The sequence below is a fragment of the Callospermophilus lateralis genome, chromosome 3 (assembly GCF_048772815.1).
Source record: "Callospermophilus lateralis isolate mCalLat2 chromosome 3, mCalLat2.hap1, whole genome shotgun sequence".
Taxonomy (NCBI): Eukaryota; Metazoa; Chordata; class Mammalia; order Rodentia; family Sciuridae; genus Callospermophilus; species Callospermophilus lateralis.
In genome coordinates this window covers 70,704,214-70,732,013 of record NC_135307.1, presented here as the reverse complement: position 1 = coordinate 70,732,013, position 27,800 = coordinate 70,704,214, and the positions used below count along the sequence as shown (strand labels likewise).

At 34.2% G+C, this 27,800-nt stretch overlaps 1 protein-coding gene across 2 annotated transcripts in view; it reads left to right on the top strand.

Moving 5' to 3' along the window:
* Lrrc9 (leucine rich repeat containing 9) overlaps window positions 1-27,800 on the top strand; it is an 89,256-nt gene that overhangs the window by 6,527 nt on the left and 54,929 nt on the right. For both annotated transcript variants that reach the window (XM_076848346.1, XM_076848344.1), the window contains exons 6-13: window positions 6,123-6,305; window positions 11,726-11,881; window positions 14,464-14,660; window positions 15,882-16,013; window positions 18,990-19,166; window positions 19,505-19,622; window positions 24,205-24,337; window positions 26,748-26,870. In XM_076848346.1, coding sequence (XP_076704461.1) covers window positions 6,123-6,305; window positions 11,726-11,881; window positions 14,464-14,660; window positions 15,882-16,013; window positions 18,990-19,166; window positions 19,505-19,622; window positions 24,205-24,337; window positions 26,748-26,870 — 1,219 coding nt within the window. The remainder of the gene's footprint in view (window positions 1-6,122; window positions 6,306-11,725; window positions 11,882-14,463; window positions 14,661-15,881; window positions 16,014-18,989; window positions 19,167-19,504; window positions 19,623-24,204; window positions 24,338-26,747; window positions 26,871-27,800) is intronic.

Below are 27,800 nucleotides of genomic sequence, written 5' to 3'. Positions count from 1 at the left end.
ACTCCAGGTAAACTGGGTTAACTGGGCTGTGCAAAATAACCACACAAGAGACACAAGTACCTTTTTCTTTGGGGTCGCTCCTCTGACCTTAAGGGTCCGCAGGAAGAGAGAGAGCGAGAGCACACACTGACATCTTTAATTGAGGAGAAGCTATTCAAATGAGACAAGGGGTAAGGGGTCAGGGGCCTGAGTTTATCTTCATGATGTCCACTGTCAGCAGGTTGACTGGCATCTGGGTGGGCCACACCCAAGGGCACAGTAAGAGAAGGGGACACATACAAGGCACTTCCATGGAAGATTCTATCCTAAACAGGGCAAGGGGTTATATTACAAAGGAACAGGTGAGCATAGCTCCACCCATGGGGCTGTAGCAAGACACACCCATGCAGGAGACACCGTCCCTCTCCCTTGAATCCAAGAAGGGTGGGGAAAGCTCTGTCACATTTCTGTGACTGAGCACCTCAGAACCCAGCCAGGGAGTGTGACTCAGTCATGTGCAAGGTTGGTCTCCCACAGGGGATATTAATTCATCTCTCAAGATTACTCACTGCAAACACAGTGCTGTGGAAATTGATGGAAAAAAAAAGGCAGGCCTTGCATTCTTTACATACTGAGCAAGAGTTAGAAGAAATACATAGGGAACATGGCAGATTGCCTCTTCCACTATTGAAAGCGTCAGATGAGGAATCAGATTTAACACATGGGAAATAAGTTTGTTATTAAAACTAGAAACATTGAAAGGTTGGTAACAGTTGTCACCGGGTTGGGATGGCCAGTGAGATAGTGGGGTATATATGTGTATTTGTCTTTGTCCCCTTCTAATTCTGCTAGTTTAGGAATATACAAATTGTTCAAATCTAACTACATGGAAATTTTAAACTTAAGTCTGTTAAATATATTGTAAAATTAAAAGGCAAAAAATGTGGAAAATTATTTTTACAGAGAATGTGGTAGGTTAAAATTGAACATACTTACTGTTAAATCCATTATAAACAACTAACTTAACATACCCAGTAGAATAAAGAATAAATGATTGAATAATTCACAGAATGAATTCTAAATGCCTAGTAAATTCATAAAAGAATTTTCAATCTCATTGAGAATGAATAGAATGCAAATTAAAACATGTAACTTTAAACTGATCATATTTTAAATAGGCAATTTTTAAATAAACATAGTACTCTATATGCTAGAAAGACTAGGGTAAAAAGGACAATTATATGATCTTGAGAGTTATTTAAATTGATAGAACTTTTCTAGAAAGCATTTAGACATTGTATGCCAAGTCCTTTAAAAAGGTTTCTATCCTTTATCAAGTCTACTTTTAGGAATCTATTCCAAGAAAACAATGTGAAATGTGGATAAAACTTTAGGTTTAGATATTTTTAAATTTCGGAAGAAGTCGGAGAGAACTGTGAAAGATAAATTTAGAGTGTGTGGCAACATATAAAAAGGTGATCTAGCCTTGTGGAGTCATCCTTGAAGGGGGTAATGTTTAGTTAATATATGAAATCTGAACAGGAGTAGCTGAGGTAGAGCATTCCAGGCAAAATTAGAACATGGATGAGGGCCATAAGTGGTGGAAAGGAGCATGGCCAATTCAAGAAAGTAGAAGTCTTGGACTGGGGTTGTGACTCAGTGGTAAGCGCTTGCCTAGCATATGTGAAGCACTGGATTTGATTCTCAGCACTGCATATAAATAAATGAATAACATTATGGTCCAACAACATCTTAAAATGTATTTTTTAAAAAAGAAAAGAAACTAGAAGTCTTATGTGACTGGAACAAGGCAAGGGAGAGACTTATGTGATTGAGGCTGAAGGAGATAAGTGCAGAATGCTGGGAGGCCATGCAACTGCCCTGCTAAGAAGCCATGTGGAAGTTTATCTTACTAGTTTGCCATGCAGCCTTCTGGTGATTACAGGCACAGGCTGAGTAAGCAGAGAGGTCTGTTACTTCTAGTCCTGACCTATACCAGAGGTAGCATAATACAGTTGTAGCATAAAGTTTCAGTGTAAAACTACTAGAATAGTGACTATTACATACTAAGGGCTCAATAATAAATATGTGTTGTTTTATTGCTGTATTGCTATTATACTTATATTAGCCTGTTATATTTCTATATCCTTATTTTTGGTAAAATAGGACTATTGTGAAAATTCATTGTAAGATATAATATTAGAAAGACTATATATGATAATGCTAGCATATCATATATATGGAACTTTACCATCCTCATATTAGAAATGTTTCTGCAACACTGTTACCTAGATATTTATCTTTTTTTGTCCCACCCTAAAAAGATACTATCCTGGTGGTGATGGAATAACTTCTGTTATTCCATTCATACCAGGCACCATTACACTGACTTTCAATGACATTTTGTGCCTTCATGGATTCCAACCTCATCTGACTTTAGAGTGTAGGTAGTGGGTTCCTGAGTAGTATTTCTGAGTTTACACCCTCTATCTCCTAACCCAGACTAATGGTCAAAAGCAACAGAGCCACTCAGTAATCAAAAGGTATTTTTATTTCTTGGGACATCAGATGGTTTATCTTCCTTGCCCCTGCAGAATTCAGTCAAATGATTATGTGCATAGCTCTGTCCATAAATCTCCCTTTTAGAGAAATTCTACTTAGTCCCCCTCCACTTGTGGGCCCAGTTCTTGCCTGAGGTCAGTGAACCATATTCTTACTTGTCCAGAGAGAGTTTGGGCACATAATACTGACACTGTTTTACTCTTCATTTTAGCATCCTGACTTCATTCTCTCTCCTTCCCATTCCATTTGTAATTTATCTTTTTTTAAATTAATTTATTTTTTATTGATTTTTTAAAAAAGTAAATGACAGTAGAATGTATTACAATTCTTATGGCAGTTATACAGTAATAAGAATTTTTCATATCTCTGGTTGTATATAAAGTATGTTGATACCAATTCATGTCTTCATACATGTACTTTGGATAATGATGTCTGTAACATTCTACCATCCTTGCTAATCTCCTACCCCCTCCCTTTCCCTCCCACCCCTCTGCCCTATCTAGAATTCATCTATTCCTCCCATGCTCCCCCTCCCTACCCCACTATGAGTCAGCTTCCTTATAGCAGAGAAAATGTTCGGCATTTGTTTTTTGGGGATTGACTAACTTCACTTAGCATTATCTTCTCCAACACCATCCATTTACCTGAAAATGCCATGATTTTATTCTCTTTTATTGCTGAGTAAAATTCCATTGTGTATATATGCCACATTTTTTTATCCATTCATCCATGGCGTCTAGGTTGGCTCCACAGTTTAGCTATTATGGATTATGCTGCTATAAACATTGATGTGGTTGTGTCCCTGTAGTATGCTGTTAAGTCTTTTGGGTATAGACCCAGGAGAGGGAGAGCTGGGTCAAATGGTGGTTTCATTCCCAGATTTCCAAGGAATCTCCATACTTCTACATATTAGCTGCACCAGTTTGCAGTCTTACGAGCAATGTATGAGTGTATCTTTTTCCCCACATCCTTGCCAACACTTATTGTTGTTTGTCTTCATAATAGCTGCCATTCTGACTAGAGTGAGATGATATCTTAGAGTAGTTTTGATTTGCATTTCTCTAATTGCTAGAGATGATGAACATTTTTTTCATATATTTGTTGATTGATTATATATCCTTTTCTGAGAAGTGTCTGTTCAGGTCCTTAGCCCATTTGTTGATTGGGTTATTTGTTTTTTTTGTTTGTTTGTTTGTTTGTTTGTTTTGTGTTTTTTTGGTGCTTAGCTTTTTGAGTTTTTTATATACCTTAGAGATTAGTGCTCTATCTGAAGTGTGCAGGGTAAAAATTTGCTCCCAGGATGTAGGCTCTCTCTTCACCTCACAAATTGTTTCTTTTGCTGAGAATAAACTTTTTAGTTTGATTCCATCCCATTTATTGATTCTTGGTTTTAATTTTTGCACTATAGGAGTCTTATGAAGGAAGTTGGGGCTTAATCCCACATGATGAAGATCAGGGCCTACTTTTTCTTCTATTAGATGCAGAGTCTCTGGTTTAATTCCTAAGTCCTTGATCCACTTTGAGTTGAGTTTTGTGCATGGTGAGAGATAGGAGTTTAATTTCATTTTGTTGCATATGGATTTTCGGTTTTGCCAGCACCATTTGTTGAAGATTCTATCTTTTCTCCAATGCATGTTTTTGGCAACTTTGTCTAATATAAGATAATTGTAATTTTGTGGGTTAGTCTCTGTGTCCTCTATTCTGTACCATTGGTCTAGCAGTCTGTTTTGGTGCACTAATACTTCCTGGGGCTGGGACTGTAGCTCAGTGGCAGAGAACTTGCCTAGCACATGTGAGGCACTGGGTTCAATCCCCAGCACCACATAAATAAATAAAATAAAGGCATGCTGTCCATCTATAACTACAAAAAAATTTTTAAAAAAAAATTAATACTTGGGCTGGGGATGTGGCTCAAGCAGTAGCGCGCTCGCCTGGCATGCGTGTGGCCCGGGTTCGATCCTCGGCATCACATACTAACAAAGATGTTGTGTCTGCTGAAAACTAAAAAATAAATATTAAAAATTTCTCTCTCTCTCTCTCTCTCTCTCTTTCTCTCTCTCTCTTTAAAAAAAAACTAATACTTCCTGGTTCTTCCTTTGAATTTCTCCTAATTAATGATTCTGATTCTACTACCTATCATCACATCCTTCAAGTTTTACCCCACCCTAGTACCCTCCTACCTCAGGCAGCATCCTAGAAATAAGGACATTATAAGGATTTCTTGGAAAGAGGTTGGTAGAAAACAATGATTCAATTTACATGTTTATTTAAAGCCTTCTGTGTTCTACATGTTGAGTATTGGGAATACAACATTAAGGTACAATCCCTGAGTTTGTCTCAGTGGAGACAGGAAAAGTTTGTCTCTATTTTTCCTGAAGAAGGCCAGATAGAAAACATTTTAGGCTTTTTGGATCAGAGATGGCCTTCTGCTGCATATTCTTTTTTATTTTTTATAACACTTTATAAATGTAAACAATTCTTAGACTGTAGATTGAATGATAAAGCTCATATAGACCCTTGGCATATGACTTGCTGGGTTCACAAGCAATTGTCAATACAGACTGATAAATTCTATAATAAAATTAAGCCAAGTGGCTAAAAGAACTCATAGGTTCTATTCATCTACCCTAACTTTGGGGTCTGAAATAAGGTTCCCAAAGAAGGTGAAAACTGGATTGGGCCTAGATAGATTTATATGCGAAGCTGAGTGAAGTTCAGTCAATTAAATATGAACTGTATGTGAGTAAAAGTCTAAAGATAAAATAGATTCTGGCACATTCTGAAACTATAAGTAATTCAGTATAGCCAAAACATAAAATGTCAGAATTTAAGCAGGGAGAGGCAAGACTGAAGAGTTAAGCAAGGGCCAGATAACAAAAAAAAAAGAAAGAAAGAAAGAAAGAAAATATAAACAATGACTTAAAGATGAGAATAAAATATGTTAAGGAGAAATATTGATCTGGGAATACATGATCAAGCCTTCCCCCTCCATAGGTTGTGAGGAAACTAGGCCCTCCAAGAAAGCTAGCTTGAAATTGATCATAATAGGTAGAAGGGGCATTTATAGAAAAAGCAAAGCAAGCAAACAGAAAACAATGAGAAATCAAGAATTCCATGGTGATTGTAACAGAATGGGTTCCCCTAACCTTTGTAAATATGTCATACCTGGAGAGCAAGGAAGATGGAGAGCAGTGTTTCTTGGTGGTAAGTGTAGGACATAGAGGTGGAGGAAGCAGAGCACTCCAGGAACCCTGGGGGTAATTGTTAGCAAAAGGAGCTGTGCAAAGGTGGCAACATGTGTGGTGGCTCCAAGGTTCAAATTGATTTATATGGTTTGGTAAATATAGAAAACATATAGTTGTACAAAATCTGATGTTAGTTATTGTTGATCTTTTCTTCAGGAATTTAACATGTTTTTGACTAAAGAATATTTTAGCCCTCTGAATTACTTTAACATATTTAAGTATGTAGTTAAAATGTTTTACATTAACTTATAGGTGACCTCAAGTGTTCACATGCCTCCTTTAGAAATGGATATTCACACTTAATTAACTGAATATTATTATTACTCTTTGTTTTAGGACCTCACTAACTTAACCAGGCTGCCTCACTTAAGGGATTTGTGTCTGAATGATCCTCAATATAAAACCAATCCAGTTTGTCTGCTGTGTAATTATTCCACACATGTATTGTATCACTTGCCTTGCCTTCAAAGACTTGACACATTTGATGTGTCAGCCAAACAGATCAAGGAACTGGCAGATGTAAGTGTATTCCTAATTAACTATCTGTGACTTAGTTTGATAATTAACTTCTGTCTTTGTTTCATCATTTTTTGTCTCTAATTCTTCTTTTACCCAGTAAACAAGATATTTCACATGAAAGCATACAAATAATAACATTAATACTAGAATTTGATGATAATACTGTAAGGTGAAATACTTTAAAAAGTTGTTTATAATCTGTACAAAATTAAAAGAAGGAAATCTGAAGCATCCATTAATGCTAAACTAACTGAACTATTGCTGCATATAAAAACTTAAAATATAAATAACAGTAAAAATATAATAAGTAACTACCTCTCATCTGGAATATTACGTATACAAATAATAAAGTATCCATGGATGATGATAGTATGCCAAAAATTAGGTAGATTTTAGTCTAATTAAAAATAGTTTGAGAGTCACTCAGAGTAGAAGTGGCCCTCCTCACTGTCATTACACTCTTGAAATCATGAAGAGAGTGGTTCCTGGGCTATTGCTGACAATGAACCTTTCTATAAGGGACTTTTCACAAGTCACCAAGGGATCTATAATTTTACACTGGAGTTCATGGGAATTCTCCATGCTCATTACTAGTATTTCTATATCATTTTTCTACCTCTCTTTTAGGCCAATGCCACTCCCCTTGCAAACATCTTTGTTTTAGGACCTCACTAACTTAACCAGGCTGCCTCACTTGACGGATTTGTGTCTGAATGATCCTCAATATAAAACCAATCCATTTGTTCATTCAGTTAATCATAAATTGACTTTGAGTATCTATAGTGTGCCAAGAATGTGAATGCCCCATATAAGGGACCTTCCACTTTGTGGCCCATGCATCTTCTCAACATAGATAAAGAATGTCTTTATCTATCTTGTTTCTCTTTTTGTGCTATGGATTAATTCTCAAGTTCCCCCTTTTTCTTCACTTTTATTCTAACATTGAGATTATTCTCATTTTTAATCTGAGAAGTGAACTATCTTGTAATATGGAGCAAAAAGCTAATGCCATTGTCTACTGGCAGATATTAGAGTCATTGGAGGCCCAGGGAGGAATGTTTTCTCTAGTAATGCTTAAAAAAAAACACCGGCAAAACTTCACAGTTTCAACCATATTTTTTTAAATTTCACTATCTCTAATTTTATATCAGAGATTCCACAAAAGTAAACAGAGTGAACATGCTCTACAAAAATTAGTTGGTTGGCTCATTAATCTAACAAATATTTAATGCCTGTTATATTCTGGCCACAGTTTAAGTCACTAGAGATGCAGCGTAAGCAAATCAATCCCTGCTTTCTTGGAGCATATAGTCCAGTGAAGAAGGCAGATAATAAGCAACTGAATTAAATGACTAGCATGTTAAATGCTGATAAATGATATGGAAAAAAGATAAAACAAGGGTAAATGAAAAGTGGTTGTTAATATGGACAGAGAAAGGGGTATTGGCTCTTTTATTATAGAATTGTCAGAAAAAGATTTTCTTATAATGCAGCATTTGAGCAGAAACCCAAAACAAGTGAGGGAGCAAGTCATGTGAATATCTGGGGAAGAGCTTTAACAGGGATCACTAAGTACAAAGTCCCTGGTACAGGAACATGCCTATTTAAAGGACAACAAAGAAAGCATTTGGCTGGAGCCGAGTATTTGAAGGAAAGAAAACTAAGGGATGAAGACAGGAGTGGAAGGGACCAGATTATGTAAGACTCTGTAGAATGCTGTAAGTACTTTGGCTTTTACTTTGGAGATAGGGGCAACTGGAAAAATTTGAGCAAAGAAGGAACAAGATATGTCTTAAAGGAATTCTTTGGATAATTGATTAAGAATCGAGGATTAGAAAATTATTCCAGTAACTCAGATGAGAGATGCAGATGTTTCAATACAGGGTGTTAGTGGAAGACAACATAAGAAGTAATTAGATTCTGTTAGTAGTTACAAGGTGAAAAACATCTGGGTTTGCTGATGAATTTATTGGGTATGAAGTACAGAGGAAATAAGTAGAGAATAATTCTAATTTATAAGCCTGAGCAATTAAAAGAGTGTGTTGTTATTTGAAAAACAGAAAGAGTATGGGAGAAGTATATTTAGGAGGAAGAATAACAATTTAATTTTAGGTATGTAAAGTTTGAACAGGCTTTGAACATCCAAAGGGATGTGTGGGTCTGCTATTTTTAAGAGATTTTCCCAGGTTAGAGAGATAAATATGAGAATTGCAAGAAAGATGGTACTTAAACTTGTGGGCTAGATAAATTACAAGGGAATGTTGTGGATGAGTAGTATGTCATTTGGCATTTTGCTGAGGCTAGTTTTGAACTCAGGATCCTTCTGCCACAGCCTCCTGAGCCGCTAGGATTACAGGCATATGCCACCAGCTTGATACAGATTTTTTAATTAATTTATTTAGTTTAATGAGGTATATATGACAGCAGAATGCATTTTGATTCCTTGTATACAATTGCAACACAACTTTTTATTTCTCTGGTTGTACATGATGTAGCGTTACACCATATGTGCAGTCATACATGTACCTAGGGTAATGATGTCCATCTCATTCCACCATCTTTTCCCACTTTACCTACCCACCCTCCCTCCCCTTAGCCTAATCAGATTTCCTCTGTTTTCCCCATGCCTTCCCCCTCCCCATTATATATCAGCATCCACTTATCAGAGAGAACATATAGCCTTTGGTTTTTTGAGATTGGCTTACTTACTCAGCATGATATTCTCCAATTCCATCCATTTACCTCCAAATGCCATAATTTTATTTTCTTTTAATGCTGAGAAATATTCCATTGATATAGATTTTTTAAATGCTTTCTTTATTATCATTCATAAGATGTCAAGTTGCAGCAGTTCTCTGTGTTAAGCTCTTCAACAGAGTGCTGTTGGTTCTTCATATTTTTACCCATGACTATGAAATAGTTTGTGCATATGACAAGTGACAAGTAAAGACAGAACCTACCAGGAGGACTACCAGGGAGTCAGCCTGAGATAGAAGAAGAAAATGTAGGTTCAGATCAAAAGACTTGAATTGAATCCCTGCCTTTTCTTAAGGTAGATCCTTCAACTCACTGAACTTCAGTTTTCTGAACTATTAAAATAATGATGAGAAATAAAATATCTATTCTTCACCACTGGATTATTGTAGGGATCCAATGAGTTAATATGCATAAAAGTCCATCTTAATTGTTAGGTTGTATAAAAATGATTGCTGTGAGGGCTGGGGCTGTAGCTCAGTGGCAGAGTGCTTGCCTAGCATGCATGAGGCACTGGGTTCAATCTTCAGCACCACATACAAATAAACAAATAAATACAGGCATTCTGTCCATCTACAACTACAAAAAAAATTTTTAAATGATTGCTATGAAACCATACTCAAGTATACTTCTATATGATTTTTAATTGGTTTTGACCATCAAAGAAGCAAAGGGATCAAAGTAGTCTTAGTACAAACACGCAACTGAATTTAGCATTAATTAGATTAATTTTGTAAGGAAAACTTTTAACAGGTGAGCAATTATACCAGAGTTCTTGAAAATGACTTTGGCATCAATTCTTAAAAGTTCAGGACAAAAAGAAAATTACATGCAGTCATCCTACAAAGTTGATTTGCTGTCAGATATTCATAATTCATAAGAATATACTCATAGTTTAAAGAATCTTACTTTTCTAGAATCTTAATAAATATTCTTAAACAACAATCCCTTACAATAAATGTTTTATTGTTGTAACACAAAAAAGTGATTTTGAAAAAGTTTAGGAATAGTACAATATCATAATTTATAAAGACATGGGTATATTCTTAATAATGGACAAAATAGAAAAAATGTGAAAAATACATTAGAAACTAAAATAAGTGATTACCCATGAAAGATGAGGCAACTTGGAAATGGGACATAGGTGTGGGAAGTATAGTTTTCTTCATACCTTTTGATATTTTTGTTTTTGATACATGTGAATATACTGCTTAATCAAAAAAAACCGTTTTAAACAAACTAAGTGTAATATTTTGAATCTTTTTTTCTCTAACTTGGGGGTATTCAAGTTAAATTTGAATTTCATAGAAATGATAATGTTTTAGTATCATAAGTATGTCTAGTAAGTATGATATTAAAACATTGTTGCTTATCTGAAATTTAACTTTGTCTCTTGTGGGGTTTTTTCCAGGAAAATAAACTACTTCCACCCCATCTTTTTATTTGTTTGTTTTGTTGTTTTAGACTTAAGAATTAATTATAAATTCTTTTTAGCTGTTATTTACTCAAAGAATTTTGCATTGGATTTTCCATTCTCTCCATACATGGAAAGAAAAAACATCATTTGTTATTTCTTAAGTTATAGTTTTTTTCTTTTGATTCAGTTGTACCTCAGAAATTAAGTTCGTCTTAAATCAGGGGTTTTTAAATTAGTTTATTATCATACTAAAACATTTTTCATCTGTCCTAAGTTATGAATGCCTTATTTTTAGCAAAGGAATTTAGTGATTTCAGTTACAGACTTCTTATGCACATGGAAAGGAAATTCTTTTGGCCTTCTCAGCATACCATATATTATTTTTATTCTGTGTTTTATTCCAAATAATTCTGTTGGGATCTAGATTATATACTCTGTACTAAAAAAATCACACAAAAGAGCCTTCAGTCAGAGAAAATACACGTCTACAACTGTGAGTCTTCCAATTTATTCTTGGTAAAGAGAAAACACTATTATTTCTTGGTAAAGAGAAACACTAAACCTGGTTAAAACCATTTTTACAGAATACCTAGTTGGTTTATGTTCTTCTCAGATGGTTCTTTTCGGCTACTACAACTCGCAAGCACTGTTTCATAATGATGGATTTCATTAAATTATCATGTTTAGCTTATTAATAACTGGATGATCCACTAGTATTAAGGAATTCAAAATGATTGGGTTAGATTGACATTTTAGTCATTTGCTTAGTCTAAAACCAGTTCATGTAAAGCATCCTTTTATAGATTTGGAAAAAAAGAAATTAAATTCAATTTCTTAGGATTTTACAGAATGAATTAATATTACATTTACTTTTAATTCCTTTGTATTTCTTTATTTTTCCCTAAGTTATTCAGATAGGAATAATGTTGTTATATTTTCTTTAATATTACTGTACCATTACTCAAATGATTCTCTTATAAATTTAATTCTATCTATAATTTTGTGTGTGTGTGTGTGTGTGTGTGTGTTGTCATACTGGAAATAAAGGTGAATATGCCTCCCACATAAATATTATCCACAAAAAGAATCTTTGGAATTTTATATTCTGCCTATTAAATTTAAATATAGAACCCTGTGAGCTGTTGTCACTGCTGCATTGTTATTAGTGATTAAGCTAACAAAACTTTCAAATTGTTATATAGAACAATTACCTATAATTTGTTTTTGCTGATTTCTTTCTTGCTTTTAGACCACAGCAATGAAAAAAATAATGTATTACAATATGCGTATAAAAACTGTTCAGAGGCATCTTAATGAAGACCTTGAAAAACTGAATGATAGAAAATGCAAATTGCAGAAGTTGCCAGAAGAAAGAATAAAATTATTCAGCTTTGTGAAAAAAAATGTAAGCCTTAATAATGTAAAATTTCAGGAGCTACATCTTGAGATAACTGACAGATAAGATAGTAAAATTGTATATGTGTATATACATATATGTGTATATGTATATAAAACGTTAATGCTGAATTTCAAGTCAAGTTTGCCCTAAAAATGTTTTGATTCCAGACATTAACTAAGCTGCATTCTGTTTCTAGAAATCTGCAATTCAAAAAAGATAGACTTACATAGTGGTGAAATTTTTAAAAAGCTATGTGATTCAATATGAGTTGGAGATATAAAGAACCCTTAGAATTATTTCAGCCGCATTTCTCTTAGACACCAGCAGGCTGTGCTCAAAATTCATTTTCTTATTTTTTTGTGCTAAGGTATTCCTTTATGAATACTTTTAAGCCATACAACACAGTGGAAACTTTAAATCAAACCATACTTTAATAGTAAATTATGGGTGGCTTTTATCTAGAATAAGTTGGATTTCCTTTTTTAAGCTGGATCCCCCAAATTAAGGATTATTTCCCTCAAAACCCCCTTGTATATATAAAAATTTATTGAACATTTTAAAAGTATAAAGAAATAACAGATTGTTCAACAAATGGCATTAGAAAAATAGTCAAGCTATGTGGAAGTAGGGGAGCTGTGTTCTTAGTATTATTTTACAAAGGTAAATGAGGCAGGGGTGATTAAATGTAAAAAATGAAAACATGTAAAAATTTAAGAATAAATATATAAAGTATTTAGCTCACTTCAACCTACCAAAAAGTAATACTAGAAATCACAATGAAACAAAACGGAGATTAGTTATAACAAAGTAAAATGATTTTTGTACTTAAAAGCATTTTAATTAAACAGCAAATGATAATCTGAAAAAAATCTTTTCAACAAACATGATGGACAAAGGGATTTTATCCTTAGTAAAAAAGTACTCATAAGTGAAACAAGATGGAAAGTAAATATCCAAATACAAAAACTGAGCAAAGTACATAAAATAGCACTTAAGAGAAGAAATTTTAAAAAGACTTTATAAACACTTGAAAGAAGAGTTCAGTCATTAATTTCCAAGTGCTAATTAAGATATCAAGAAACATTTTTACCTATAAAACTATCAAAGCATAAGTACATGACAGAATGCAGGCTGGTGAAGATGAACATGATACCCAATACACCATCAAAGAGAACGTAACTTAGGTCACATGTATTAACAGCCTAAGAATACTCACAGCCTTTGGCTTAGTAAATCTACTGCTAGCACTCTATTCTGAGGTTATTCATCACTATGCTATTAATAACAACAAAAACTTGGAATCTGCATGACTGTGTAACAAGAGGAAAAAAAAGTTACTCTTAAGATAGAGTAATATGTAGCCTTTAAAGGATTTGAAATGGTTAGTATTTTTTCTAAATGAGCAGGTTTTAATTTTTATAATCAGAAAAATATTCTTAAAGTAAACCATTAATAAAAAATTTAAATTATTTGAATAAAAAGCACAGAATAACAATGTATGAAAGTCATATTTTCCATTTCCTTATGTAAATGCACATACAGTGTAGAATATCCCCTATCCAAATGCTCAGGATCAAAGTGTTTTAGATTTGGAATATTTGCACAGGCTTTACTGAACATCTCTACTCTGAAAATCTAAAATCTAAAATGTGCCAAAAAGTTTAAGATTTTAGAGTGTTTGAGATTAATTTTCAGATTAACAGTGCTTCACTTGTATTAAGTAAAATCTTCAAATGTAAAAAACAATAGCTATTGATTATGTAGATTGTTGACACTTCTATAAATATGCCTGATTTGTTTTCAATAGGTAGATATAGCTGTTTTAGAAAAGAAATATACATAATGAATAAATTTTTTATTTTATGTACAGTACAATTTATCCTGAAATCCATCCTATAAGGTTGGAATTAGAGTGAGTTAAATGAAGCTCTTGCCTTGGGCCCAAAATTTTGAGAGTGCTCAAAGCCTAAGTAATCAATATAAATAATATTTAGTACAATGTTTTTACATATCCAAGTTAATGCAATAAATTCATTATGAACTAAAGCTACAATATATCAAAATCTGAGAAAAAAAAAAAGACCATTGCTGTTTTAAGCCATAAGGGGACTGATGCAAAAGGAAAATGGTGTACTGCTGTGTACAAACTTTGGGGTTTTTTTATGGTTAACCTTTCTTCCAGAGCCCATAATTGGAAAAATAGGAGACATGTTAAAAATTATATTACTTGAAATTAAATTTTTATTTATAGCAAAACCAGCATTTATTTTTATTCTTTCTTTTTCTTCAGCATAAGCAAATTCAATAATATTTCACAATCTATTTCTTTCAATTGAGAGCTGTCCTATTTCAAGTATCTAAGGTCAACATTTGTTCAAGAGAAATTAACTGACCAAACTTGCATCAAAGTTGAAATAATGTGTTTGACATTCGTATATGAAGCTTGGCTTATTTATTACCTAGATTTCATTGTTGTTAATTTAAGTTGACTGCTTGCTATATCTCACTAGAAAATTAATCTGAGTTCAGACTTTGCCTTTGCCATGTTTTATTTTTATTTTGCTCTCTGGCATTTTTTTTTCCAACAGTTGGAACGGGAACTGGCTGAACTCAAAGGATCTGGCAAAGGGCACAGTGATAGATTCAATAACAATAAATTAACTGAGGTTGAAAAGCCAAAAAATCATGAAACTGTCACAGAAGACCCAACTCTTCATCAGAAGATACTGACCAAACTAAATGCCTTGACTGAAAGGGTAACATTCTGGAACAAAAAACTAGATGAGTATGTTTAATGAATTGTCTAGTTCAGATTTGAAACATGAGAATAAGAATGTTTGGGCCTATGAATTGAGCTCAGTTCCCTTATTCAGGATGGGAAAGAATTATAGTATGAAATAAAATATGAAATGTGTTCTTAGTTCCCATTCCTTGTACATATAAGCATTATTGGTTCACAGCTGGCATATACTGTTTTGCAGCTTTTAATTAGAAAAAACGAGCTTTCTCTGAATGACTGTGTGATGTTGCTCTTGGGGCTCCAAACTAAAAGCAATAAAGCATTACTGGTGCAAAAACTCACCAAATAGATGAGACCCAGCAAAAGAACATATATAGTCCTTATTTAGTTCATAGTTCTTACTTTTTATAATTTTTATTTACTAAGGTAGTAAGTATATTAAGTGAGTTTGCCCTATATAATTTTAATGGCAGCATGTTAGAATCTCTTACTGAGAGTTCTACATATAATCCTCAAAACAGCCTTTTAATATATAGGTACTATCAACATTGCTATCTAACTGAGGCATAAAAAAGGCTAAATGACTTGTCTAAGATCTGAAGGCTGGGGTGTTAGAGCCAGGACAGTCTTTTCACCCTGGAATTATTGTTCTGAGGCTCATAAATTTCAAGGTGATTTTAATTGCCAAAAATAGAATATCCTGGACTTTATTTAACAAGTTAAATATGAGAGTTAACAACAAGTTTTCTCTCATATGTGAAGCTGAAGAGAAAATGAATAGAGTAAAATGGGACGTCACTAAAACAAAAGGGAGATCAGTAGAATAGAAGTGGAACCAAGGGGGAGAGAGGGAGGGAAAGAAAGAAGTAGTACTGGAGAATGAAGCTGACCAAATTATGGTAGGTGATGTATGAATATATCACAATGCATCCCAATTTTATACATAAATTTAATTTATCAATTATAAATAATAAATAAATAGAAGGAAGATCTATACAGTAGAGGAAGGGGATCAGGAGGTGGGAGGAAGGTAGGGAAGGAGTAGTACTAGGGATTGAAATGGAATTAAACTATGTTATTTGCATATAGGAATATGCCAAAATGAACCCCACCATTATGTATAACTATAACACACTAAAAATAAAACAAAACCACAAAAATACTTTTAAAAGGGGAAATGTATATTTTTAAAAAAGCTATTGTGAATTTTAGTGTCGTGATTTTTAGATTATTCCAATAGTTGATATATCTATTTTTCTTTAATAGAATTGAGGCAATTTATCGCATTGAAGTAAAACAAAAAAAGAAAAGTCATGGCTTATTGATCCCATTTTTGCTAATTGAGTTGGAGACTGTGGGAAACATCCATTTTGAAGAAGGCACTCGATCTGATGACTGGTAAATCTGTTTGAAATTTAAGTATAATTTTAAAAAATAACTTTAAGTACATAGGATCACCAATCAGAATATCAATTTATAATTTAAAAATGTCCTATTTTCAAAACATTTCTCATACAGCATATTCAGCTACTAATTGAAACTAGTCAGTTTGGTTTTTTTTGTTGGTGGTGGTAGTGGTGGTGGTGGGTTGTCTTTTTTTTTTTTTTTTTTTTTTTTTTTTTGCTGCTATAGCAAAAAAACCTGACAAGAACAATTTTAGAAGAGAAAAGGTTTATTTGGGGGCTCACAGTTTCAGAGGTCTCAGTCCATAGATGGCTGACTCCATTCCTCAGGGCCTGAGGTAAGGCAGGACATCCTTATGGAAGAGTAAGGTGGAAGTAAGAGGCTCAAGATATGGCTACCAGGAAGTAGAGAGAGAGCCCCGCTCAACAAGGACATAAATATACCCCATAGGCACTCCCTCATTGACCTACATCCTCTAGTCCTATCTGCCCACAGTTACTACCCAGTTAATCCCTATCAGGGTATTAATGCACTAATTAGGTTAAGATCCTCCTAACACAATCATTCACCTCTAAAGTTTCTTTCATTGTCTCACACATGAACTTTTAGGAGATACCTCATATCTAAATCATAACACTTATTTTCTAACCTCTATGTTTATCTGCTTACACTATTGCCACAAGCCAAGGTTGAAGACATTTTAATAGTATATCATTGCTGCATGTAGCAGGTTATCAGAATTTGTTAATCAATTAGAAAATACTCTGTTAAAAACAAACCAAACAAAAACCTTTGTAGTATCTGCCACCTTCCAAATTGCATTCAGATCTTCTACCTATAGTGAAAGATTCAATGTCTCTAAATTACCATCAATCCTTTTAACCTTTTCGAGTCAGATAAACTGTGTGCTTAACTGTTCTTTTTTTTTTTCTTTTTCTTTTTTTTTTTTTAAAGAGAGAATTTTTTATTATTTATTTTTTAGTTTTCAGTGGACACAACATCTTTCTTTGTATGTGGTGCTGAGGATTGAACCCGGGCCACACGCATGCCAGGCGAGCGTGCTACCACTTGAGCCATATCCTTAGCCCTGCTTAACTGTTCTTAAAGAATGCATGATACCATGTAAATGGTTTTGCTCTGCTTCCTTTACCCAGTATAACTTTGCATTCCTCATCCTTATTATCACTTCTAACATACTGTGATCTCCTCTGGTATTGGTTTGGTTTGAGAAAATCATTTTTCAATTCTAAGAGAGGAATGATGGTCAGTTCCTGGGTACACTAAGTAAATATTTGTTAGTAAAACAGGTAGACTAGGAATTCAGATATTAGGGTCATGGAGAAACCACCCACAGGAAAGCCCACTTCTGTGACTTTAACTCATGCTGACCCTGATTATATAGGTAAGGACTTAGACATGTCATTGAAGGCAAATATATTCCATTCAGAATCACTTACTTCCTTGTCAAAATAATTTAATTTTTCAATTTTATCTTTAGTTTCAGTCCTACTTTAAAACAGGATTATAATCTTATAATTGACCAGGTGAGGGAAGCAGAGAGCTAACAAGCACTCCAGTACATACTTGTTCTTGAGATTTTCCCATAACTGGCCCCTCCTCCTCCTCCTCCTCCTCCTCCTCCTCCTCCTCTTGCTCTCAAGCCAACTATCTTATCTGAAAGATCATCCCAAAGACTTGATCTTAAGTAGGGCTCTCTCTACATTCAAGCCTTTCTTTTTTTAGAGCTCTTATCAGTTTATAAATTATTTTACTTTTAGATTTACTAACATTTTGTATCTACTCCCCTTGGAGTAGGGGACTAACAGAGGCAGAAAAACTGCCTCTTTTACTTCTATATCCCCAGTTAAGAAATTATTGCAATAGTTCAACTGAGACATAGTGGTGACTTGGACTTGGATGGTAGCAGTGTGATAAGGAAAGAGGAGTATATTAAGCATGATATTTTACGGGGAGACATAAATTGATATGCAGAACTAGATATTGGTAAGGCTTTGACCTAAGCTGTACATTGTTGTGCCATATCCTGAAATGGGAGGAGCATGTTTAGGATCTGGTGATGGATAAGTTAGATTTAAAAGACATCTTACATGAGTGGAGAGTGCATCTATCAAGTAGGTAGCTGGATATTCAAGTCTGGGCATATCCAGTTAAGTTAGATAGAGATAAAGGGTTAGAAATAAAATGTTGTAATTTATTATCATGTATATAAAACAAAGGAACCAAATGAAGTTATCTAGGAAGAGTATTTGTGGAAATAAGAAAGCCAAATATTGGTCTCTGAGGAAATCCAACATTTAAAAGTCTGGCAGAGTATTAGGAGAGTAGCTCAATGATAGTATGCTTGCCTAGCATGCTAAAGCTATGGGCTCAATCCTTAGCATTAAGAGAGAGAGAGAGAGAGAGAGAGAGAGAGAGAGAGAGAGAGATTTTTAAAAAAGGATCAGCAAAGAAAACTGTGAAGGGGCAGTGAATAAGAGGAAATCCAGGAATGGGTAGGTTTCACTGAACCCTAAAAGCAGTTTCAGGAAGGGAGGATTACTCAACTAACATGCCTTTTAGGTCAAAGAAATATATAATAATAATAAAAGAGGTTTTATAAACTGTATTTGAAAATTTAGCATCCTTTTATTGACTGAATCAGTATGCCCAGTTTGAACCAAAATAGATCTACTCTATGTCTTTTTAAAAAATATTTATGTTTTAGTTGTAGCTGGACACAATTACCTTTATTTTATTTATTTTTATCTGGTGCCGAGGATCGAATCCAGGGCCTCGCAGGTGCCAGGCGAGCACTCTACCACTGAGCCACAACCCCAGCCCCTACTCTATGTCTTTAGCAAAAAACATAAAATAAAAGCCATAACTTTTATTATATGTAACTTTGTGTTCTTAAGTATTTTAAGGAAAATCTGTTATTTTCTTCATGTATTTTTTTGTATTCTCACATAGGTTTAATTCCTGCTATGAATTAATTCTATCGCGCTTCTGTACATGGGACTTCAGAACTTATGGTGTTACAGGAGTAAAAGTAAAACGTGTCATTAAAGTTAACAACCGTATTCTGAGACTAAAGTTTGAAGAGAAATTTCAAAAGTTTTTGGATCATGAAAGCATACATGATTCAGAGTAAGAAGTTAAATTTCGTAATGAACAATTTTTAAAAGTCTGGCTTTAGTTTGTAAAAATTCTTTATTTTAAAAGTCAACAATATTGATGATATACCCTTTTAATAAACACTTCCTCTTAGTGCATCTTCAATGGGTAGGATGACCTCATAATTTATCCACATTGGGCCTCCTTTTGAGAGTAAGAGTAGTAGGGTGGAGGTATTAATAATGACCCTGGAATATCCATTGTGAAAGAATATATCCCCAGGATACACCATTGGGTTATCTATGACTAAACATTTGTGAAATCAATTCTCAACCTTTTTTTAAAAATTTTCTGTTTCAATTATTCTTAAGGACCTATCGCAAGATGCTGGAGTGCCTTTTTTATGTTTTTGATCCTGAAGTTATGGTGAAGAAAAAGCATCTGCTACAAATTCTTGAAAAAGGATTCAAAGAGAGTGAGACAAGCAAGGTAGCATGTCACTTAGAACAATGCTTTCTTCTTAATAAGTGCAGCTCTGCCACTGGTTAAGCATGATTCCCAATCCTTTCATCATATTTATAGCAAACGTCTGCTATTTCACAGGCTTAATGACATCATAGAAAGTATAGCATCTTTCCTTTTTAGATTAAAGCATAGTAAATTCATTAATCACTTTATCTGCCTGATTCTACTTAATCCCTCTAGGCATCTTATTTTTATGTTATGATCCTTTTGTTGATGATTTTTGAAATATTCTTTAATTGGCTATAAATCCATTGTGAATCTTTAATCTATTATAAACTCTCCAGGGTCTTCTCTATATTTAAATAATCATTACCTTAACTCTATGTGCTTTCTATCTATCATCCTGGTTTATCTTTCCTTTTACTGCCACCATTTCTTTTACTTCACTTTTCCCACATTGCTTTTCTCAGTCGTCCGCCCTCTTAATGAAGCAGCAATAGCATACCTTCATAGAACAGTGCTTTCCAATCCTTTTCATATCATGCTGCATTTGAATTATGGCCTTACTACTCACCAGCTTTGACTTCACATCTCTGTGCCTATTTCTTCCTATCTGTAAAATGTGAATAATATTGCTATCCATTTTGCAGAGTTGTTGGTAGGATTTAGTGAGATAATGCATTAAAAAGTTCTTGGATCCTTGTACACCAGTGTTCATAGCATCACTATTCAAATAGCCAAGAGTAAAAAATACCCAAATGTTGTCCATGGATGAATGGATAAACAAAGGTGGCATATATAAATAATGGAAAGTTATTCAGCTAAAGATACTCAAAATACTGATGCATGCTATAATATGGAAGAAACTTGAAAACAGTTTGGTAAATGAAATATGCTGGATGCCAGAATGAAAATATTGCATAACTCCATGTATATGAACTTCTTAGGATAGGCCAATCTAGAGACAGAGGTAGAATAGATGTTACCAAGGACTGGGGGAGATGAGATAATGAGGGTTTAGTGTTTGATGGATATAGAGTTTCAGTTTGGAATAATGAAAAAATCTGGAGATGAATAGTGGTGATGGTTGCACAGTAATGTGTATATACCTATGCCACAGGATTATGTGATTAAATAAGTAAAATGGTGAATTTTATCTTGTGTATATTTTGTCACAATAAAAAATGCATTCTGACTGCTCAGTGGAGAATGGAGGGAGTAGGGGCAGACGTGGCAGGGCACTATGTGGGAGTACTATTGTGGCAGCTCAGGCCAGAGATGTGATACTCCTGACAGGATGATGGTGGTAAAAATGCTCTTGTACTCTCTGGAAGGTAAATAAGAGGTGAGAAATTCAGGGTCTTAGAAGACAGAGTGCTCATATTCACTTCTGAAAATCATAAATCATCTTGTCAAAGACGGTGGGGAAAGAGAGATAACACTTCCTGGGTGTTTTCTACCCACCGGACTCTGTGTTGAGTGCTTCATCTCCTGCATCTCCTAAATGAGATGAACTGTCTATTTTAATTCTCCCAATAGTTCTCTTTGTTCGCTAGAACAGCCACCTACCCACGTGTGACTCCTGAGCATTAGAAATAAGGATAGTCCAAATTGAGAGTCTAATAAGTGTGAAATAAACACCAGTTTTTAAAAACTTATTGTATAAAAAGGACTAAAATTTTGGTCATAAATGATGAAATTTTGGTTATATTAGATTAAATAAAATGTATTATTAAAATTACCCCAAAAGTTCTTGGACCAGTGACTGATACATAGAAAGTTTTTATATTTTATCATTATTGTATGAAACATTTGATGCTATTGATTGCACTTGAATTCTCTTGTATGAGCTCTCTCCCTTTCAAACTCTCCTTTGGCACTCATGAGATTACACTATTGCTGTCCTATTTTTGTAGCTGTCCTGTCATTGTTTCCTTTTTGTTACATGTCTTACCTCTTGACATGACACTACCATGAGTTTAAAGTTGACTGATCTGCCCTTCTTTCTTGAAATAATTTTTTGAATTTTATTTATTTATTATTTAATTGTTCTAATCAGCTATACATGACAGCAGAATACTCTTTGATTCATTGTACACAAATGGAGCACAATTTTTCACCATTCTGGTTGCCCACAAAGTAGGGTCACAACATTTGTGCAATCATACATGTACCTAGGGCAATGGTGTCCGTCTCATTCCACCACCTTTCCTATCCACTCCCCTCCCCCGTCCCTCCCCTTTGGCCAATCCAAAGTTCCTCCGCTCATCCCATGCCCCTCCATTATTGATTAGCATCCACTTAACAGAGGAAACATTTGGCCTTTGGTTTTTTGAGATTGGCTTACTTAGCATAATATTCTCGAATTCCACCGATTTACCTGCAAATGCCATAATTTTATTCTCTTTTAATGCTGAGTAATGTTCCATTGTGTATACATACCACAGTTTCTTTATTTATATATATATATATATATATTTATTTATTTTTATTTTTTTTTTAGTTGTAGTTGGACACAATATGTTTATTTCACTTATTTATTTTTATGTGGTGCTGAGAATCGAACCAGGGTCTCGCACATGCGAGGAGAGCACTCTACTGCTCAGCCACATAGCACAGTTTCTTTATCCATTCATCTATAAAAGGGCATCTAGGTTGGTTCCACTGTTTGGCTATTGTAAATTGTGTTGCTATAAACATTGATGTGGCTGTGTCCCTGTATTATGCTGTTTTTAAGTCCTTTGGGTATAGACCAAGGAGAGGGACAACTGAGTCAAACAGTGGTTGCAAGAAGAGTGAAGCAGGAGGCATCACTATACCAGACCTTAAACTATACTACAAAGCTTTAATAACAAAAACAGGATGGTTTTGGCATCAAAATAAACATGTATAAAATAGAAGACACAAAGACAAACCAACATAAATATGGTTATCTCATACTAGACAAAAACTCCAAAATACACACATTGGAGAAAAGATAGCCTCTTCAACAAATGGTGCTGGAAAAACTGGAAATCCAGATGCAGCAAAATGAAACTAAACCCCTGTATCTCACTATGCAAAAACCTCAATTCAAAGTAGATCAAGGACCTGGGAATTAGACCAGAGACCCTATGCCTAATTAAAGAAAAAGTAGGCCCAAATTTCATCATGTCAGATTAGGCCCCAACTTCCTTAGCAAGACTCCTTAAAAGTGCAAGAAATAAAATCACGAATCATTAAATGGGATGGATTCAAACTAAAAGACTTCTTCTTAGCAAAAGGAAACAATGTGGTAAAGAGAGAGCCTATATTTTGGGAGCATATTTTTGCCACACACACATCAGATACTAATCTCCAGGATATATAAAGAACTCAAAAAACTAAACACCAAAAAAAACCCAAATAACCCAATCAATAAATGAGCTAAGAAGCTGAACAGATAGTTCTTAGAAGAAGATATACAATCAATCAAGAAATATATGAAAAAATATTCAATATCTCTAGTAGTTAGAGAAATGCAAATCAAAACAACTCTAATATTTCATCTCACTCCAGTCAGAATGTCAATTATCAAGAATACAAGCAACAATAAGTGTTGGCGAGATGTGGGGGAAAAGGCACACTCATTCATTGCTGGTGGGACTGCAAATTGGTGTAGCCAGTCTGGAAAGCAGTATAGAGATTCCTTTCTTGAAATATTGTCAACTCCTCTCAATGTGAAATCCTAGAAATGGGGGAACCATTACTGAGAAGCATATAGAAGATCAGATATGCTAGATTTCTATGCCATGAGATTCATCCAAAGAGTAAAGATAAATACATATGTTTTGCATTCTGAGATGGGCTCTGAGTCAATAGACAGCTGTGTAAATATTTAAATGAGGGATTTGGCTTTGGTTGGCTGTCTTTGTAAGGGAGAGGACTGGCTGGAGTACAGAGGACACTAGCTTCAGTGTAGCACAATCATAAAGCACTTGCCTAGCATGTGTGAGGTCCCCAAAATAAAACCCTGTTACCAGATAGATTAAATGTTCCAAATGAAGCATTGCGATTCTCCTAAACACAACTCAGTGTCATATTTCTTTTTAGTAAAATGTTGTTTCCTTCTTTTTCCCTGTGGCAAACAACTCGTCCTTCAAGTTAAGAAATTAAACTAGTCACAATGCAAACTTAAATTTCCATGCATAAGCACAATAAGAAATGTTTTGTTTCTGGAAAACAATGTTAGGTTATTAGACCAAAAAAGTATTATGTAAATAAAGCCTTCACTGATGTAATATCTCATTCTCACAGGACTTTGTTTTTGGAGTTAACAAGATTGCTAGTAGAGTACTCATTGAAAGCTGTTGCCTCTGCACCAAAAGTGTTCTCAATCTTGACCTTGCTGCTTTTCCAGGAACAAATTTTGTTCTTTATCACTTTTTAATAAATCTATTTGCATATGAACTTACAATATTTAAATGACTTTGCAGAATGAAGTTGCACCTGGAGGTTATCTATTTCTTTTCATTGAATCTACCCTGTAGGTTTCTTTGCCTAAACATAAACATAAAATACTAAGCCATCTGTATTGAAGTCAAAGTATTATCAATTTTGTAAAAAATCAACTGTATTTTCTTTGCAGCTGCCTCTCAGAAAAGAAGCTGTTATTCTTGCTAATAGCCTAAGTTTGTGTGAGTGTCCTCGAATTGAGTTTCTACAGCAAAAGTACAAAGATGAGAAGAAAAACTCTCTTGAGCATGAGCTCTTCAGACACGGTAATACAAACATACAGTGTCTCTAAACTGTTAAGTTCTAAGTCTTCAAATGCATTACTTTCATAACCTTTTTATACTTGCTTTTATCAACCCAAGAGATTTTCTTCAAACCATTTTGATATTTATCAAAGTAGTAATGCATAATTTTCTCATTCATTAGGTTAGCCACACTGTCAACAAATACTTAATGAGTGATTATTATGTGTCAGCATCAGTAGGAAGAGACCCATTTGTTACTCAGATATTTAATCCAACTCGCATATATTTTACACAGCCTGCTTTTGTTCATTATATTGTGTCATAAAAATAAACTCAACATATATATGTTAAATATACACCAAACTCACAGGAAAGAGAAAACAGAAATTGCACTGTATATATTATAATCAGAGCACTCTAGAAGGTATGATTTATTCATGTGTTGAATCATTATAATATAAGATGATAAGAAAACCTGGTCTAATTTAAAACCAACTATAGATAAATTGTGAAATGTACGTATTACTTTATAAGTTGTTTTATAGAAGAGTTTTGGTATTTTAATTTATTCACAATTACCTACTTTATTTGCAGCTTAAATATATAATGTAATTATATAAGTACAAGAATCAATTTATAAGACATTTCTGAGTTTACTCACAGCTATCCTGTTCTCTCTTGCCTCACTTTCTTCCACTGTTCACTCTTTACTTCTACAAGTATTTATGGAATACTTACTTTGTGCTAGGCACAGGTAGGTCATAGGGATACAGTCTATGCAAACCAGACAATTTCTTCTTTATGATGGTTACAAAAATTAATAATCACATAAATAAATGTAAAATTATAATTTTCATAAGGACTATAAACATGAAATATTAATAAGTACGACCAAAGAAATTGTGATAGATAGACTAAATGAGATCAGGGAGTAAGGGGCACTTATTCTTTGGTCTTAACCATCAAACCTACTGAATATAGGATACTCATAAATGTAATTCTGTAAAAATGACATTCTAGATTCCAAACTATAGCTTTGCTAAAGTGATTCATGTTGAATTAAATGATGTGTATTTTGTAGTCCTTCATTTGGTTAATAAGAAATTTAAGCTGATTACTGAATCAAGATAGAACTTCTTACTTTGCAAAACCATTTGCTGCTTTTTATCATTCTTCTCTGTTTCCATCTTTAAAAAAATCTCATGACGCCAGGCACAGTGATGTATACCAGTAATTTCAGCTACTCAGGAGGCTGAGGCAAGAGAACTGCAAGTTCAGAGCCAGACTCAGTAATTTAGTGAGACCCTGTCTCAAAATAAAAATTAAAAAAGGACTGAGGTGTAACTTACTTATAGAGCTTTTCCAGTGCCACACACCCGCATACGTATACATGTACACACATTAACACACACAAAGGAAAAAAACTAAGTTCTCGCAATTTATATTTAATATCTTGTACATTGCTGGGAGCCACAGCCAATTAATATGATGCATGGCATTTTTGATTGAAAGGTGATGCCCCCTAGCCATTGAGATGATATGATTATGTTAAAAATTACATTCATATGGATACCGGACTCCTGCTGTTTACCTTGGCCTGCTGCGGGACTCCTGGAGAGTTCCCATTGGTTGGGAAAGTACAGTAGGAGGGAATTCCGGGGGAGGATCTTGCGCTGGGGTTCCGGGAAGGAACCGGTGGAACGCCGCGTGGGTGGATCGGGAATCTTCCCGGGCACGAACGTGGTATTGGCGGTTTTTTCAAATAAAGTTTGTTCCTGTTTGAGTGGCTCGTGATCTTGTGCCCAGCCAGACTGCGGCAGTACATAGTAATAAAAACATTTGAATGTTTTATGCACAGTGATTAGAAATTATTTTCAGATTCACTGATTCTCAGGGATTTATGTTTAGTGAATTGAATTCCAAGGATCATAAGAATCTAAAGGGAAAAGAAATGATTATCCATTCAGTAGATACATACTAGATGTCTTCTATGGATTTAAGGTACATGCCAGGTGTTACTTGACACACAGACGACTTTTACTCATTTAACAACAACAACCAAAAAAACCCTTATTTTAGACTACTTAATTAAAAAATGCTAAATTATTACGTTGTTTCTTTCTTTTTCTTTTCTTTTTTGGGAGGTACCAGGGATTGAACCCAGGGTGTTCAACCACTGAGCCACATCCCCAACACTTTTTATATTTTATAAGACATGATCTTGCTAAGTGTTTCTTTTCTGTAAAGCCTTGCTTGGCATAATCACAGGATTCTCTTATAACCAATTTGTTTATTCAACAAATATTTATTGAGCTCCTATTTTATATCAACTATGTGCTTTACGCTATGCAGTATTTCTGCCTTTACAACATATGTCAAGTCAATTAAGGTGATTTCTTGTTAAAAGTGATTTATGTTTTTTCATATTTAGGCATCCTCCTCATTACGAAAGTTTTTCTTGGCCAGAGTGTTCAGGCTCGGGAACAAGAAGCTATCAATCAAGCCAACTATCCAATGGTTAACTCAGTGTTCATTCCTCGGAAATATTTACTAAGTATGTCTGCCATAAAAAGAAATACGTTTTCATTACTCTGAATGCAAAGCATTTATATTTAATGCACACACTTATAATTTAACATCCACCTAATGAGATTTGTAAACTTTTTAAAAAACATTTATTTCTGGCTACTAATTTTTCTATTCCATACCTCAAGACATTTATTTTTCTGCATGCATAGTTTATTTTTGCAAAATTTAATTATATATTGTAGGTGTACACACACACAGAGGATTATCTCTCTCTCTGTGAGTAACCCATTCTAGGACCTTCACCTGATAGATACCAAAACTCATGGATGCTCAAGTTTCTTATATAAAATGCTACGGAGGGCTGCTTTCAGTGGTAGAGCATTTGCCTAACATGTGCAAGGCCCTGAGTTCAATCCATAGCACCCACAAAAATACAAATAAAATGGCATAACATTTGCAAATAAACTATGCAACCTTCCTCTATACTTTAAATAATCACTATATTACTTATAATATCTAATACAATGCAAATGTTATGTAAACAGCTGTTATATTGTATTGTTTAGGGAATAATGACAAGAAAAAGTCCGATTTTTTGAAAGTATTTTTGGACTGCAGTTGTTTGAATTCGTGGGTACAGAACATGTGGGTATGGAAGGTTGATTGTATATGTGTGTATGTGTGTTTGTTTATATAAATGTATTAGTTTTCAAGGGATAAAAAAATTAACTTTTATCAGTAGATTTAGAGTAATACATTTGTGAAAAATACATGGCCATATTTTCAATACTAAAGTAAAAGTATAAAAAAGGAGCAGAGAGATGAATAAAATTGTGCCTTAGTTTGTGTAGTGAAAGGATGATAGTAAGTATTTATAGAATAAGAATGTTATTTGGGGGAATGGAAAGTTTTTTAAAAAAAACTTTGGAAGCTATTGATAATAACTTATTCTTAA